This window comes from Pseudorca crassidens, chromosome 9 (assembly GCF_039906515.1).
Source record: "Pseudorca crassidens isolate mPseCra1 chromosome 9, mPseCra1.hap1, whole genome shotgun sequence".
NCBI lineage: Eukaryota > Metazoa > Chordata > Mammalia > Artiodactyla > Delphinidae > Pseudorca > Pseudorca crassidens.
In genome coordinates, this window is record NC_090304.1 from 53,601,471 (window position 1) to 53,619,319 (window position 17,849).

At 52.0% G+C, this 17,849-nt stretch overlaps 1 protein-coding gene and 1 long non-coding RNA gene across 5 annotated transcripts in view; one reads left to right on the plus strand and one right to left on the minus strand.

Annotated features, from left to right (window-relative positions):
* Positions 1-17,849, plus strand: part of SLCO2B1 (solute carrier organic anion transporter family member 2B1) — a 53,652-nt gene that overhangs the window by 19,844 nt on the left and 15,959 nt on the right. For all 4 annotated transcript variants that reach the window (XM_067750359.1, XM_067750356.1, XM_067750355.1 and 1 more), the window contains exons 6-8: positions 223-321; positions 3,281-3,471; positions 15,047-15,149. In XM_067750359.1, the coding sequence (XP_067606460.1) occupies positions 223-321; positions 3,281-3,471; positions 15,047-15,149 (393 nt within the window). The remainder of the gene's footprint in view (positions 1-222; positions 322-3,280; positions 3,472-15,046; positions 15,150-17,849) is intronic.
* Positions 10,948-16,285, minus strand: LOC137230620 (uncharacterized). The gene is made up of 4 exons (XR_010946189.1): positions 14,493-16,285; positions 13,558-13,648; positions 11,266-11,611; positions 10,948-11,034 (listed from the first exon to the last, which is right to left on the minus strand). It is a non-coding gene; the product is annotated as an uncharacterized lncRNA (long non-coding RNA).

The window sequence follows — 17,849 nt, forward strand, 5'->3', positions numbered from 1 at the left end:
TCCCACCCCTCGGGCTCTGAGGGAGGGCGCGGCCCAGGTCAGGCTAAGTATGAGTCCCTGACCTCTGCCCCATGGGGCTGGTAAAGGGCCGGAGAAGCCCTGGAGAGCTCTCCGTCCCTGACCAGGGGAGATGGGCTGCTCTTGCCAGTTGGAGGCTGGGCAGGCACTAACCTGCAGAGGGAAGCCGGGCTAGAGGGGTCTAACCTAGGCTTCCTGTTGCAGGGATCCTGTTTGCAGTGACCATGATGGGGCCAGGCATGGCCTATGGGCTGGGCAGCCTCATGCTGCGCCTTTACGTGGACATTGATCGAATGCCGGAAGGTGAGCCTCAGAGCACACAGTTGTCCCCGGGGGCACATAGACACAGCTGACTGACCACTGGTCTCATAAGAGACACTGAGCCAGGGGACCCAGGTTCAAATCCCAGCAACCCCATGACCTTGGACATGCCTCTTTCTTTTTTTTTTTTTTTTTTTGCGGTACGTGAACCTCTCACTGTTGTGGCCTCTCCCGTTGCGGAGCACAGGCTCCGGACACGCAGGCTCAGCGGCCATGGCTCACGGGCCCAGCCACTCCACGGCATGTGGGATCTTCCCAGACCGGGGCACGAATCCGCGTCCCCTGCATCGGCAGACGGACTCCCAACCACTGAGCCACCAGGGAAGCCCTGGACATGCCTCTTAACCTCTCTGAGCCTCAGCTTTCCCATCTTTGAGATACTCTCTGTCCCGCCCACCTCCCAAAGCTGTAATCACAATGCAGTGAGAATGTGGAGATAAGCTACAAGGAGCCGTCAGATGGAGAGGTATAAGTGTTGTCACTATTGTTACGTGTCTTCACCTAGTTCCACCCCTGAGCTCCCCCAGGCCCCCAGCCCCCTGCTCAGATACACCGTGGAGCAGACAGGGCCACATACTCTTCTTGGCCTGTGGGGCACTCCCATCTGTCGGGGGACAAGCCTCAGGACACAGAGAGGACACTGGCGTGCCGGAGAGAACTTTGGAGCAGGACTCCGCTACATTGGCCATCTCAGATGGGAAATCCACTGGGTGACCTCTAAGGACCGTTCCAGCTCTGACCACTCAGAGCCTGACAACCTGTGCTGAGGACACCGTTTGGGGAATAGCGGTCTCTGATCCAGGTAGTGGTCAGTGTGGGCCAAGGAGTGGAACTGAAGCTGGGTCCGAAGGCAGCCAGGAGGGAGGAGTGTTGGGGATCCCAGAGTCCTGGCGCTCTGTGAGGAGTGGGAGTGGAATTTTTTTAGAAAAGTTCACTCTGGCATCTCAGCTGCCTCTGGTCACACCAAGTAGCTCTGAGCTCCCAGCTCTGCCTTCTGCCTCGTGGTGCTCAGATGTCCCATCCCTCACCTGGAGATTTTCCAGCAAGCCCTAGAGGCCTCAGGTGACACATGTACAGGTAGATGGACAGGCAGATTCTGTTTCTTGTTCTCTGGCTTTTGCCCACGGGTGCCTCCAGTCAGGACAGGCCTGGGCAGCTCTGAACAAGAGTCGCTAGGGATAACCCTGCCCCACCTCCCTTCCTTCTAGAAAGCTGGGCCAGGAGCCAAATGTGGACTCTGGTTGTAACTCCTCTCTCCCTATGGAACAGTCTTAGGAGTCAGGAGTCAGTTTCCCAGACACACCCCAGCACAGGGGATGGGGGGATGTTTCTGGCTCTGTTGACATCATCCTGGCAGCTGTGCCACCTTCACAGGCAGATGTGGCATTCCTGTGGACCAATGTGCCACCTCCCTAATCCTTCTTTCTCTCTGGGGCATTGCATGGGTTGGGCGGGTCATATCCACTGCAGGCACAGACTGGTATGTGAGAAGCAGATCTGAGCTGTGTGTGTGAGTTCCCACCAGCCTGGCACAGAAGCCAGGGGAATAATAAGTGGAAGAGGGAATCAGTGCAGAAGCCAACTTTGCCCCCAGTTTTACAGATGCATTTGCTGAGTGCTGACTGTGTACTCTGGCCCCTGTCCAGGAGGAGCTCAGGATCAAGCCCCTGGGAATCAGCCCCACTCATGGGGTTGGTGTCATCATGCATCTGTATTGTTAGAAAGTGTTTGCAGACGCTCTTGAAGGAGGAGGTACCCAACTCAGCCTTGGGGTCAAGAGGTCTGTTGGGAGAGGGGGGCACTTCAGTCAGGAGGTACACCTGGGATAATCTTGCCCTAATTACACCTGGAGGGGGATCAAAATCACCTGGGGAATTTTTTTTAATGTTTTTTTATTGTGGCAAAAGTCACATAATATAAAACATACTATTTTAACCATATTTAACTGCATAGTTCAGTGGCATTAAGTACGTTCACATTGTTATGCAACTCTCACCATCCTCCATCTCCCGAATTTTTCACCTTCCTAAACTGAGGCTCTGTCCCCATTAAACACTAACTCCCCATTCCCCCTCCTCACCTCCCACTCCCACCCTCACCCTTACCCCCCTGGCCCCTGGCATCTACCAATGTACTTTCTGACTCTATGAATTTGACTTTTCTAGGTACCAAGTATAAGTGGAATCAAACAGTATTTGCCTACACCTAATGTATATTGGAATGCATTTTTAAGATTAACTTAATATATGTCCTGCAAAGATTGTACCTTCTTTTTTTCCTCCCTGTGCTATACAGTTGGTGGGGAACTTGTTAAAGGCACAGATTCCTTGGTCACCTTCCCACCCCATCCTGTGGCAGTTCTAAGCTGGTCATGGGTAAGGCCAGGTGTTTTTGACAAGCACCCCTTGTGATTTTGATCATCGTGCAGGTCTGAGAACCACAAAAGTCATCCTAGCCATCAGTTTCCTAATAATAATCACAGTAGTAACAGTGAGCAAAGAGAAAACACCCATGTAGACATTCTATGTGCCAGCACTATTCTAAGTGCTTTACACGTATTAGTTTCTATGATTCTCACATCAGCCCTATGATGTAAGTGCTACTAATATCTGAACTTTACAGAGGAGGAAACCGAGGCACCAAGAGGTTAAGTAACTTGCCCAAGGTTACGTTAGCAATGGAATTCAGACCCAGCGGTCCATTTCCAAAGTCCATGACCTTGACCACGACACACATTGCCTTAATAGTTGAAAAAGCTGAGGCCCAGGAAGGGTCAGGGACTTGCCCAAGGTCACACAGGTATACTAACTGGCACAACTGGAACCCAGATCTCCTGACTCCCAGCACAGGCCACTTCATGTCTCAAGAGGCCAGTCCCAGGGTGGTGGCCAAGAAGTGACAGCCCACCTTGACCCTAATATCGCATGGTCTTCTCTTCCAGGTGGCATCAGTCTGACCTCAAAGGACCCCCGATGGGTGGGTGCCTGGTGGTTGGGCTTTCTCATCTCCGCTGGCACCGTGGCCCTGGCTGCCACCCCCTACTTCTTCTTCCCCAAGGAGATGCCCAAGGAGAAACGTGAGCTTCGCTTCCGGCGAAAGGTCTTGGCAGTTTCAGACCCACCTGTCAGCAAAGTAAGCCCCCTCCACGTCCCACTCTAGTCCAGGCTCCACCCCCAACCCACTTGTCCTCCTTGATAACTTTAAACTCCATCCCTCCTGGGCACTGCACATCACAGCTTGCAAAGCCCTCTCCCCGACGTCCCTGCACAGTGTGTATTTCCTGCCCCTCCACGGCTGAGGAGCTCGAGGGCCAGAGATGGAAGTGACCTACCCAAGATCACGAGACCAGCAAGGACAGTGCTGGAAGCAGAGCCCAATCCTGTCTGAGCCTACTCCCCTCATTCTAACCACTACCCTACCGCCTCTCTGCTTGTTGCTTAAAGTGTTTGGTAGATTCTGAACGTGCTATGGCAATGTTAGAACTGGGAGGAGGTGGAGGGTTTGCAGGAGGGTCTGGGAAGGCTTCTCTAAAGAGAGGGGAGTCGAACTGGACAATGAAGGACGTGCAGAAGCATGGAAAGGAAAGGGAGGGGCATTCTCGGTGTGGAAACAGCCTGGGCAAAGGATTTGGCTATAGAAATGAACCTGGCCTTTTCAGGGACAGTGAGGGGACAGACATGTACTGAGTGCCTCCCTGAGGCCAGGCGTCAGGCTGGACCCTGGGGCTCAGCACATGGTCTCCACCCTTACTTAAACCAGGCATAGCCTAGACTCTGAGGACGGAGTCTCTTTAAGAGACAGATAAGTTGTTAAGTAACTGGCGAGGTACTGCAGGGGTATCTCACTGAACTCTTCTGCACGGCTCATGGTCTTTCCTCAGAGGACGGCACAGGCCCAGGAGGTGCAAGGATGTGCTCAAGGTCACAGGTAGTTGGAGAAGGCAGGACCATGTGAGGCCACTGGGCAGGAGAGATGATTCTGGGCCAGGGACCTCTAAGTTTTCCAGGGACCCACAAAAACACGAGGCCTGAAAAACAATAAATTAGCTCTAAAATACAAAAGAAGACAAAATAGAAATGTCTTATAAAAGCTCAATTGTATGTCACTAGCGTCAGCTTCAGAACACTCATACACATTTCGTTACATTCTGAAAATTTGTGCATTAGACTTTCTTTTTTCCCAAGTCTGGGAGTATAAAAGAAAAACAGTCCTGTTTTACCTGTCCCCACGTAAGATTTCTGTGGATTTGATTGTTTGCTGGAGTGGCTCACAGAACTCAGCAAAACACTGACTTATGTTCACCAGTTTATTACATAATAAAGGATATGGTAAATGATACAGATGAACAGCCAGATAAAGAGATACACAGGGCGAAGTCTGGGAGTGTGCCGAGCACAGGAGCTCTGTCCGTGTGGAGTTGGGTACATCACCCACCTGGCTGTGTTCACCAACCTAGAAGCTCCCTGAACCCTATACTACTGGCATTTTTTATGGAGGCTTCATCACGTAGGCATGATTAATGATTAACTCCCTTTTAGCCTCTCTCTCCTCTCTGCAGAATTAGGGGGCTGTGGTGGGCTGCAAGTTCCAAGCTTCCAATCATGGCTTGATCTTTCTGGTGACCAGCCCTCATCCAGGAGCCCACCAGAGTCACCTCATTAAAACAAAAGACGTTCCTATCACCAGGAAATTCCAAGGGATTTCGGGGCTCGGTGTCAGATGCTCTTACCACTCAGGAAATTACAAAGATCTTAGGAGCTCTGTGTCAGGAACCGGGATCAAAGACTAAATATTAGATCAAAAGATTCTCCTAACACCCTTATTTACAAGAGTTTTAGGACCTCTGTGCCAGGATTTTGAGAAATCACAGTCATAAATTAAGGAAGTTAGTTGTTGCTAAGTAGTTCAATTTCAAAGGGACAATTTATAAAAATCCTGTCAAATATTTTGCAGCAAGAATAATTCAATTTAATGTTGCAGGTTGGTGCATTTGAATGTTTGCTGTAATGTGAGATAGTGCCTCATCCTTAGAGCAAGAAAATTTAGGCCTAAGAGGAAGGGCTGAAAATGTCTCTGCCTGGAAAAGCTGGGACTTGACCCCAAGTCATTCTGACACCACACCTGGCTGCCTTCACCAGCCCATCTCCCACCCGCTGCTGCAGCAGAGGCTATAATATACATGGGGTTGCGGGGGACCAAAGAAAATTGATGTTGGGACAGCCAGCAGAGGCCAGAACACGAAAAGGCTTGCCTTCCAGCTTCAAGAGCAGTGGGTAGCCCTGGAGGGAGTCCTACGGCTTTAGCACCAGGTGCTAAGAACAGAAGGGATTGGTAGGGATAGGGGAGTGTGCAGAGAGCAGCTGGGGGCAGGGAGATCGATGTGACAGCTGTGGTGTTGGTCCAGGCAGGAACCAGTGCATTGGCAGTAAGGCAGGGCGTGAGGATGAGTCCAAAGGGCCACGCAGGAGGGGGACCACACAGACCTGGATCTTGCTCTATGGGATGGGCATCCAGAGGCAGTGAAGGGCTGATGCTGGCTCAGAGGCGGGCAAGGCAGGCATTGGAGAGAGACCAGTTTCAGGGGAAGAAGACAGCTTGGAACCACAGATGGTCCTTCCTGGTTCTGCCTAGCTCACGCCAAAATATGAATGAGAAGAAATTCCTGGAACTTGGGGAAGAGTTCTTAGAAGCAAGGGTGATCCCAGAGGAAGGAAGGGAAGAGACTGGGTTGCCAGTTACGGACAGTCTCCAAGCTGGGTCTTGCCACAGAGAAGCGGCACTTCTCTGTTCTGAATTTGAACAGAGAAGAAGTTCATGGGGCCATGGGGTGGAAGAGGTGGAAGAAACAAGGCTGAGCCTCGGCTGTGCTGGGCTCGGTCATGTGACCTTGAGCAAGTCACTTCCCCATTCTGTTCTGTTGTGTACGATGCTGAGTTGAGATTCCTGGAGCAGTATTCTGTGTGCCTCGGATTCGGAGAGTGCACTATTCCTTGAGCGGGAGCTGCTGTGATGCAGAGATTCGGATTTTTAGAGCTGTGTCTCTGGCTGTGAACCTGTCTGGCTGTCTGGATTCATTCTCTCAGCACATCGGGGATGGGGAGTGAGGAGGGAAGGCGGTGAGAGGTTCTTAAAAAAGAACCGAAGGCTGAGAACATGATGATCTGCTTCCAGGCAATAAATATTGATGTGGGAGGAACTGTTCCCCCGCCTCCTGAGGCTGCCTAGGCTGGGTCTGCTTGCAGTTGCTTGGGCTGGCCCAGCCCACTCAGGCCACTGATGGGGAGGGAGATGGACCAGGAGGAAGGGCCCAATTAGGCAAAACTGGCAGCCAGAAAGCCCAGGTCCTCATACATGGGATGTGTATCTTCCATGGGGAGTCGGAACAGGCAAGGGGAGAAAGTGAAGTGGGGGACTATTTCTGAAGTCCCTTCAAGCACCCCCTCCCAGGCTCAGGGGTCCTCCAAATACCCCCCTAGAAGTAAATGCAGCTTTTACTGGTATCCAGGAGATAGTGGTAGATTATATAAGGATTGCGTGACCCAGAGGAGGTCTCTGGCCTCAGTCTCCCTGTCTGTACAATACGCAGAAGACCGGACAAAGTCTGCTACCTCTGGCAGGTTCATTGGTGTCTCCTTTAAGTGGCTCCCTGCCTACGGGGCCGTACATGAGCACTTTTACAGGAGGACCGAGGGGTGTATCCCACAGCCCTTGCCCCAAGGAGCTCTCAGGTAGTGAAAGAAGGCCAGGAGCAGACAGACGGAGGATGACTGAATGACAGCTCAGGTTTCTCCCATGGCCTGTGCTTAGAGTTCTCTGCCAGGAGGGAGGGGATTAATAGTCTCCACAGAAAAGACTATGGGATGGGGGATGGGGGAGGCCATATCGGCATGGGAGGGGCAGGAGCTCTGCTTCCCTGCCTTTGTCTCTGTCCACGTGTCTGTGACCTCAGAGCTCAGGTGGCCACCCAGACGTCTTTCTAGAAGTGAACCAGGGCAGGCCTCACCTCTCTCAGGCCTCAGTCTCCCTGTCTACAATTAGCCAGTTTCTAATGTCCTGTCAAGCCGCCGGGCTCCTGGCACATGGCTCTGCAGAGCCCATAGAGTAAAGATGGTCTCTTAGGGGCTCCCTAGCAGGTCAACTGGGCCCATACAGCTTTGTGGCTGTAGGATCCCATTCAGCCAGCAGCCCTCCTGTGCTCTCCTTAGGCCCTTCTGAGCTACCCTTCAGGCTGGACCAGGGGCTGAGAAGAGATCCCCTGGAGATCCTGTGTCCCCACCCAGACTCTGAACACCACTGGCCTCTGTCATATTTCCCAGCAGCCTCAGTGTCTGTTATTCTGGGGTACCTCCCAGAGTCTGGGATTAGAATATTACCTGGTTTTAAAGTTCTATGTTTCTAGTAGTTGAAGATTCTCGAGTATTTATGTTCCATTATTATAAGATTCTGCGCCTCAAATGCTGTGTGACTCCCAAAATTCACATTTCTAAATAGCTACAATTTTGGCCTGAGTCTATGAAATCCATTGTCTCCTAGTCATTAACCTCGATGTGCTTCTTTGGGAAAATGTTCAGGGATGGGGACAAAAGTGGGCAGTGGCAATGGCCTTGAAAACCTAGGACTTAGGGCCCGTCTGTTGGGGTCTGCCCAGGCGGAAGGCCCCTGTTCCCCTGGGACTTTGTGCTCCCACTGCAGCCCCTGTGAGATTCGGGGTGACACAGGTCTTCTCTCTGCCTGGAGTCTCTCCCTTGCTGGCATTGCCTCCAGAGCCCTCCCAGCCAGCTTGGGAGCCCTCTTGTTTCCTTCCCCATCCCAGGTGACCCAAGCCTGTGACTCCACCCTCACCCCACCTCAGCTCTCTAAGGTAGAAGGACCTGTGTGATCGTCCACTTCAACGCCCACTCCCTCTTACAGACAGAGGGACTGAGGCCCAGAGAGGGTCAAGGTTGTGCCCAGAGCTTGGCCATCACCACCTTCCCCTGCACCCGTCTATACGAGGCCAGGTCTTGGCCCCAAAGGTCTGAAGAGAGCCTTCCTCTCCCTGGCCTGGTGTGGATCAGAGCTTCCTCATACACTGGGGCGGGAAGGCCCTTTGGAGTGATCTGCTCAAGTGGTTTTCAAACTGCACCCCACAGAACCCAAAGGATGCCACCATAGGGAGACTGAAGGGGGGGGGGTTCCCCAGCAGGGCTAAGGACCTTCCTCTCCTACACACACACACACACACACACACACACACACACACACACACACACACACTTCAATCAGACCAGTTCTACTTTTCGGTGTTTTTCTACCAGTCTTTTGAGTGAGATTTCACTTGGGAAAAGGGTTCTGTTGCAAAAACCAGTTTTAAAAACATTGGTCTAGTCCAATACCACCAAATGATAGAGGAGGAGACTGAGGCTAAAGGAGAGAGGTGTTTGGTAGCCTATCTGGCCCGTGAGGCACCGTGGAAGCGTTTCCTTAGTGTCTGCGCTGGAGGCATCGCTTAGTGGCAGGGAGGAAGGCCAACAGCAGCTTTGTCTGCACCGTCCTGACCTGGGTATGAATTCTGACTCTGTCACTTACTAAGTCTGAAATCTATAAAATGGGTATAACCATACAATCTATATTTTGGGGGGTTTGTAAGAAGGAAATGGGGCAAAGTGTTGAGGTGGATGGTTCAATACCTGACATGCGGGTTCAGCAACCAGGAGTGCTTGTTCTTAGCATGGATTAGGCCAGCTTTAAAAGGAAAAATTACCTTTTTTTCCAATTTTCTTCTTAGATGCTTTTCTATATCCTACTTCCACTATATTCCATAGGGTTCACACCAAATACATGTACAGTACTAGTAAGAGAGTGAGAAATTAGGCCAACATGTACTGCCTACTCTGTACCATCCACTGTTCTAAGCCCTTTGTATTAATAGCCCATTTAATCCCTGTAACCCACCTATGAAATAGCTGTTACCCCCATTTTACTCCCGAGGGACCGAGTTACAGAGAGATTAAATAACCTGGTGGAATGGCTAGTGAAAGGTGGAGCTGGGATTCAGGCCCAGGAAGAACCATCGCAGGGCCTGTGCTGAGTCACTCGATCAAGACCAAGACCACTCATTGAAACACTTATTGGGTCCTGAGCTTTCTGGTAGCCACAGGTAAAAGAGGTGTGGCCAGTTGCAAGAATCCCATTGTAAGAGAGCCAGGAGCACACCGTTCCCTCAGAGAAGCTCAGATGTCCAGGACCTCTGCTAGAAGACACTATCTCCCTCCCATAGAGGGTAGGAAGTTAAGCATATAACCCCATCCCTGTGGCTGCTTCCTGAGGCCAGATGTGACGGAAGCTGAGGGCTGGCAGAGAGTTCCACATCACCCATCAGGGTCAGCGCTGGCTCTGTGGGGCTGGGATCACAGCCCCAGCCCAGAGCCTTCAAGGAACCCAGCTTCCTCTAAGGAGAGCTCCTGGGCCCCCTGAGGCCCCACAGGCAGTGGGACCTTCCTCGTGCTGGACCACACAGCGTCCCGGGTCCCACAGGCTGCAGCATTCAGCACACAGCCCGAGAGGGGAAGTTCTGACCAGCTCCCTCAGCCCAGACATGCTGACCTGGGGAAACAGCTCAGATTGGTCATACTCTGAGCCCCATTCTGAGCAGAGGCTCGATGATTCCTGTTTCTGGAGCCCACTATTAGTCAGGAGTCCTCAAAACAGATGTGGAGAGAGAGGCGGAAACTTCTGGAGGGAACAGAGACAGGGGCTGGAGGTCAGTGTACCCAGCACCCACAGAAGAAAGCCCAAGTCCCTCAGCCTGGCCCTCTGAACCGCCATGCTCCTCTCCCGAGAGGTTCTTGACCGTCGTCAGTTGGCTCCTCCCACCTCCCAGACACCTCTCTTCCCACCCCTGCCCTTCTGCTAGTATATGTCCCTGTTTCAAATAACCGTTCCCTTCCTATCTCTCCAATCCCAGAGCTCACCTCTGCCTGGATGCCCTCCTGACCCCGCAACCCCTGAAGGTCTGTCCCTCCCCTCCCGTCCCCAAAGCCCAGAGGTCAATATGGGCACAGGGGGTGGTAATAAAGCCTAGTCTGCCCATTGCTCCCTGGGTGACACTTGCCCTTTGGGGGTTTCCGCTTCCTCTTCTGTGAAATAGGTGCAGTAATCGTCCCCACACCAGACTGTTGTGGGAATTAAATGACAGGGTGGATGTGAAAGTGCAGTGTAGACCACGTAGGGTTATACATGTGGCAGCAGCTGACACAGCTGACAGTGGTTGTTTTTACTGTTTACTTGGGGACAAGGAACCCCAGGCAAGGAACTCACAAGATGTTGCCTGTCTGAAGGGCAAGACTGCCTCCCCCTGATAGGAAACCTAGGAGGTTGTCAATCTATCCCCCACCCTTCTTATTTCCATTCCTGGGGCAGCACCCCTTTCGCTCCGGGACCCTGGACCTTCCCACATGCTCTCTCACAGCTTGGCTAGGACTCAGAACAGAGTAAGGAGATTCTCTAACTCTCCTTAAGGCAGCATATCCAAAAGAAATATCACATGAGCCACAAATGTTGTTCTAAATGGTCTAGTAGCCGCATTCAAAAGGAAAAGAAATTAATTTTAAGAAGAATTTTCTTTAATCCACTATATTTAAAACATTCTCATTTTAGCATATCATAACTATGAAAAACTAATTGTGAGATATTTTCCGTTCCATTTTTTTTTTTCTTTTTTTTTTTTTTTTTGCGGTACGCGGGCCTCTCACTGCTGCGGCCTCTCCCCAGTTGCGGAGCACAGGCTCTGGACGCGCAGGCTCAGCGGCCATGGCTCACAGGCCCAGCCGCTCCACGGCATGTGGAATCTTCCCAGACCGGGGCACGAACCCGTGTCCCCTGCATCGGCAGGCGGACTCTCAACCACTGCACCACCAGGGAAGCCCCCCGTTCCATTTTTTATACCGAGTCTTTGAAATGCAATGTGTGTTTTACACTTACGGCCCGTCTCAATTTGGACCGGCCATTGTTCCAGTGTTCGGTGGCCACGTGCGGCTGGTGGCTGCAACAGACAGCACAGCTCTGAGATATAAATGAATAATAGACCCACAGTGCCTCATCCAGAGAAGCAAGACTCAGATGTCAGGCCCCTTCACATCACCCCACGAAGGTGCCTCCTGATTCCGCCAGTCCTGCACCAGACTTCTGATTCACAGGGCTTGGTGCATAAAGTGTAAGGTTTCGACTCGGGCAGGCTTGAGCTCAGATCTTCGTTCTGCCACTTGCCAGTTGTGTGATGTTGTGCAAGTTACTGTCGACCGAAAAAAAAAAAAAAGCACAACATGAGAGTTGTGAATTAAGTTTTATTTGGGGCAAAATGAGGACTATAGCCTGGGAGACAGCATTTCAAATAGCTCTGAGAAACTGCTCCAAAGAGGTAGGGGGGAAGGTCAGTATGTATGTGATTTTGGTGAAGCTGGGGGAGGAGGTGTGCTACCTGCAGTCAAGCACACATTTCTGTAGAAGGTTGCTGCTAGGAGCAGACGTCACCATGAAGGATTTTAGTGCTTTTCTAGGTATGAGGAGATGCACAAACTGGGCTCATAAAATCTTCTCCTGAAAATATCTAACTGTCTGAAGGTCTGTTCTGCCAGTTTTTCCCAGAGCACAGCGTGTCTTATTCCTGGTCTCCACCCTGAACTCCTTTCAGGGGATGTTGAAGGTCGGCGGTCACAGCGGCTTGTGATTTAATCCTTGTAGAGGCAGACGGCAAGTATCAGGTTTTAGTCAGCATTACCTAACCTCACAACTTATTTGCTCCTGTGTGGCGTGTAAGTCTCCTTCCCTTGCAGGTCCCAGTGAGGCTGGAGCAGGGGCCACCAGCCCACATACCAGTGGCCTGGCATGCCTGGAGTCTCCGTTCTGCTAGGCCCTGGGGGCTCAGTGTGGACCCTTTGCCCTCCCTTGAACCAGCAGCCATCTCTGAGCTTGCTGCCAGCACTATAGCATCTCCCGTTGATGTTCTTCTCATTTTCCTTCCAAGAGCCTGGCGTTGCCTGCACCCACTGCCTGTGGGAGCCATCTCTTGCACTCCTTCTTTTCATAGATGTTTCACAGACATGCACTATTTCACTCCAGGCCCTGTGCTAGGCATCAGAGTTTCAACAGAGAACAAGGTAAATGTGGTCCCTCCTCTTGCAGAGCTCAGAGTTCAGCAAGGGAGAGACACTGAACAAGGTTTTACTCAGACCCTAAGTGTGTATAAGATGGATAGTTATTTTCTCTGAAAATCAACTTAACTTCTACTCTGAATGCCCATCCTCCTGGCTCAGTAGGAAACTCAACTTCAGCCTTTCTCAGGGCTCCCCCACCAAGGTGAAGCAAAGGTCCTGAGGTCTTACAGGGTGTCCAGGCACCAGGGAGGTCCTATCCTCACCCCCACCGCACCCCTAGCAGGTATCAGCCTCAATCCATCCTGGCCCATGTGGCCCGCCCTTAACCTGCTAGGAGTTGAGAAGCTCCATGTGGCTGGGAACATGGGGACCCAGCCTCCTTAAGTCCTTCTGCAGCCTGCCCCTCAGAAGTGAACTGCTTCCTTGGGTACTGTCGCAGAGGCTATGTGGCTTCCTGCTTCTCAGGGAACCCCTCTCTCCTCTCCCTCTCCAAACAGCCCCCCTCCCCACCCCCCAAAACACCCAGATTAATCTTCTCAATGGCATCAGGCTTTGGAAACAAAAGCCAGAAAGGAAAATCTTGCAACCATGACTTTCTGCCCTGCCACGAACCTCCCCTGAGGCCAGGAAACCCAGAGCCCAATACCTGCTGGAATAAAAAGTAGAGACGAGGAAGGGAGAAGCCCACGGGGGACAAACACACTTGAACGGATGTTTGAATGAATTTCCCTGCTGGGGCAGGGCCAGCCTTGAGCCAGCCAACACCTGCAAGTGAGGTGGAAGAGGCTTGGAACAGGGCACTCCCAGGGTGGGGGCCCTCGTGGAGGTCCTGAAATGTGGGGAGATCCAGTATTTGCTCCCTTAAAAAAAAAAAAAGATGAGAGACAGAAGAGAAGGTGTCAGACACCAGCCAGAGGATGAAGCTTATGGGGACCTCACAGAGGCTCTGTGGGGAGAGAAGAGGCAGAACCAGAGACCTCAGATGAGCTCTCCAGCCCAACCCACCCTTCCCCATGGTATATAGCACCCCAGACCAGGGCGAAGTCAGTTTGTGCTTGCATGCTCCTAATGATGGGGAACTCACTTCCTCCCAGGGCAGGCTCATCCAAGCTGCTCGTCACATTGGGCTTCAGTCTTTCTCCATGGAACTTGTTGCTTCTAATCTTGGTCTCGGGCTGCACAGAAAAATGTAGTAAAATCAGACCCCACTTGATCACTTATACTTGAATGACCCTGTGCCAGAAGCAACTTCTCTAAGACTTAGTTCCTCATATAAAAAATGGGTACAGTAATAGTACCTGCCTGAAAGCACTGCTGTATTGGAGTAAGGCAGGCAGAATACCCAGCACTTAGTGCTGGTTCCCTCAGGGCCTTGGTTCCCCCTGCCCTTAGGGTGAACCAGCCAAATGCACACAGGCCCTGGAGTCAAGCTGTCGGGGTTCAAATCCTAGCCAAAGCACTTACTAGTTGTGTGACCAGGCAGGTTACTTCATCTGTCTGTGTCCCAGTTCTATCTCCTGAAAAATAAGGATTACAATGGTACCTACTTCAGAAAGTTGCTGTGAGGTTTCCATGAGTTAATGGATTTGTCATTGGAACAGCACTGGGATGGTAGTAAGTGCTTAGTAACCATTAACCATTATCTATCTTTATTTCCTTCCCTCTTTGGCGCAATCAGAAGACCATAATTGTATCACCCCTAGCCTTCTCTTTTCTGGGATCAGAGACCTTTTTTTCAGGAGTTGCACAGAGGCCATCCTCACCTAGGTGGAGGGGCACACTACAGGGTAGCCATGAGCTTCCTCAGTCGCAGGGCTGAGCAATCCCCTCTGGGTGTGGCCTGACTCATCCAAAAGGAGGAGGGGGCTGTTGCCTCTTGGCTCTCCCAACCCACTTCCCTTCCTGGCACAGCAGACAGGATGGAACAGGATGGGCGCTGGAGGCCCCTGCTCATGGTGACTCTCCAGGTGATGACAGCCATGAGGGATACGGAACTGAAGACAGCGGGATGGCGATAACCTTGGATAGAAGTTGGTGATGCTGCTGGTGGTGGTGAAGACAGTGGTAGGGAGAACAGTGATGTGAGAGACGGCGATGATGATATTAGTGATTCCGATAATGATGTTGTTGCTGGTGATTCTGAAGGGTCAGGTGACAGTGATGATGTGATAATGATTGTGAGATTGCGCAGACAATTAGTGACCTTGACAGAGACAATGACAATAGTAAGGACTACATTGGTTGTTTACTTATGATGATATTGGCGATGTGAATGGGGGTGATATTTAAGGTGATGAGAATAACGATGATGGTGGTGGTTACGGTGGGAATTTTCACGGTAATGTCGGTTATTACGATGTTAATAATGGTGATGACAGAGTTCAACCATTGGAATTTCATCCATTTTTTCAAAAACTACTTAAGTATCTACGGGGCCAAGAACAAATGGGACACTGCTGGCAGTGACAGACCCCCGCCCTCTCCTCTCCCAGAGCCCCCTTCCCCAGCCCAGAGCATCTTTGAGCAGAATGCCTGGCCTCCAGCTGACTGCCCTTGGCCGTGTGTCTTTCCAGGGTGAGGACGCCTCCTCTGAGCGGAGCCCTGGGGAGTCCCCAGAGAAGAAGGATGGCCTAGCCCAGATTGCCCCAGACTTGACTGTCATCCAGTTTATCAAAGGTGAGTGAGCTGAGGCCAGAGGTGGGGCCAGAGGGGCACATGGGACTGTACAGGATCCAGCCCTTCCAGCCTTTGTTGATTCACCTTCCACAGCTACAGGCCCTTCATGAGCACCATATATCCCTGGTCAGTCTTTGCTCAAAGGGTCCCCTTTGCCTGGAACATCATTTTTTTTATCACCACCTATTAAAATCTTTCTTGTCCCTCTAGGTCAAACCACTCTGTCCTTCCCCCAGCCTGGCTCTCTCTCCTCTAGGCTCTCCGGACCTCAGGACTCCTGTGTCAGCTCAGATCTGGACTGTCCAACCCTTCTACCAAGCAGTGAGCTCCTGAGGCTCAGGGCCTGTGCCGGCTCATCTGTGACCCCTCTTCTCCTCCCACCATGGAGCCTGCAAACAGGAGGCTCTCAGTAAATATTTATTTTTATTAAAGTCCTTGGCTGTGGCATGGGCCAAAGGAGCTCTGGGCTGAAGTCCAGAAATCTGGGCTTTTGTCCTGGGCCCTTGCTCCTCTCTGGGCCTCAGTTTCTCCATCTGTGCAGTGAGAGGTGAGATCCATGTCACTCTGACCCTGAGACTATGAACTCAATTGATCAATAACCAGGGTCCATGTTGTGACCACACCATCCTTTCTAAAGGGTCTGATCCCACAAACACTGAGTGCCTGTGGTGCGCCAGAGCACTGGACAACGAGTCAGAAGACCCAGTTCAGAGGCCTGCCCCTGACGCTGACCCGCGTACGATCTTTTACAAGTTACTTTCCTCCCCTAACCAGAGTTTCCTCATCTGAAAGACTGGGTCAGTAATCCTTGCTCTGCCTCTCTCAAGGACGGTTAGGAGACTCAAATGGGAGGATGAATGGAAGGTCCTTCATATGGATTAAAAAAGTGTGCTTATATTGATACGATACAATTATTCTTTCAGTCATCACCCCTGCCCTCCTGTTATAATTCTGACCATATCCCAGGACAGTAAGTTGAGTTGCCTGTGGTTTAGGAGGGTGATAACTACAGAGTTTGCTTGAACCACCCCCCATCCCCAAGGAATTCTGCAATAGGAAGTTAATTAGGCCCACTTCTTGGGGCCTAAGTTTTGATGCTGAGGTGCCAGTGATCTAGCCCCTGGTTCTCCAGTACTCTCAGGGAAAGGGGGGCCTGGAACCCAAGAGGCTGGGCCTAGAGGCAAGGGCTTAGACTCCCTAACCTCAGGTCACCCCCAGCTGCTAGAAGGCCCTAGTGTGCTGTTCCATGGAAGAGCTTGTTAATCATTGCTTTGGCTTCAGCCCAGAGGAAAGCTGGGGCAAGTTGCTGAAACTGGATCCTGGAGCAGGTGTCCTGGGCCAGATTATCTCTGATGGTTTCAGCTCCTGCATGATCCTAGGGGAGACCACGGCATGGCTGGCACAGGCCCTGTGGCTGGTCAGCCACCCTGGCTTCTGGGCTTTCTGCTGAGCTCCAGAGGTGCCAGTCTGATCCAAAGGCTTGGCCTTGACCACCTAGGACCAGTGGGGAGGCAGAGGGAGGAGGAAACATGGTCCTTCTGCTGGAGGAGTCCTAAACTCAGGGGAAGACAGTCTCTGAGCTAAGGAAAGGCTATCTGATGGGGGAGACATAGTCCCTGAGCTGGGAGAGGCCCTGTTTGATGGGAGAGACACAGGTCCCTGTCTGATGGAGGGTACATAGTCCCTGAATGGAGGGAGAACTTGTCTTGTCTAATGGAGGAGACCTGGCTTCTTTGCTGGAGGAGGCCCCTGTCTGATAAGGGAGACATAGGCTCTCAGTGGACAGAGGCCCTGGCTTGTCTGATGGGAGGAGACATTGTGCTGACTTAAGGGAAGCCCCTGTCTAGTGGGAAAGAAAGTCTCTGAGCTAGAGACAGCCCTGGAGTTCCCCTTCAGGCATCCTTATCTAAACTAAAGGCATAGCCCTGCCCTCCAGAAATTTTCCATCTGTTCTAGGGACAGGTTGCAGATGCTGAAGAGAGATAGAGGATGGGGACAAAGTGTACTGCAGTGATGAGCACAGGAGAATGGGACGGAAACAGTCCATGAGATGGAGCCCTCTGGAGTCAGGCAGCCAGAGGCACGGGTACGCAGGACGGGGTGGGAGTGGAGGGATAGAAGGGACAACGACCCTTACACGAGGAGCCAGGAAGCTCCCAGCAACTCCTGGCCTGGCCCAGACCTTCCTAGACGAACTTGGGCGAGTCCCTGCCCTCTCTTGGCCCTACTTGCACCATGAGGTCACCCATACAGCTTGGGCCAAGCCCAGGCTGCTCCTGGCCAGGACAGCTCAAGGAGGGAGGCAAGCTGGGGCAGCTCACTGGGGTGAAGGCCCAGCGTCACTCCCTCCCCGCTCCAAGTGCCGCTGAGTGCACTGCGTGTGTGGCAAGGAACCGAGGACGGGAGGAAGGCCTGGGACAGGAAGAGGGGGAATTCCACAGCCCCAGCTCCCAGCCACCCTGCCCAAGAAAACAGTTCTTGGCCAGGCCCAGGGGGCTAGGGAACCAGCTGGCTTGGCTGGCCATGCTCTGAGGACAGAAACTCCCTGGCCCTGAAGCTGCAGGAACTGAAGGGAGCCCCGCTTTCACCCCCACTCGGCCCACAGGAGCCCATGGCCATCTCCCCCCACCAGCCCAGCCTGGCAAGTGTTTAAAGCTCCTCTGGTGCCTCTTCTTCTTTTTTTTAATTTTAAAAAATTTT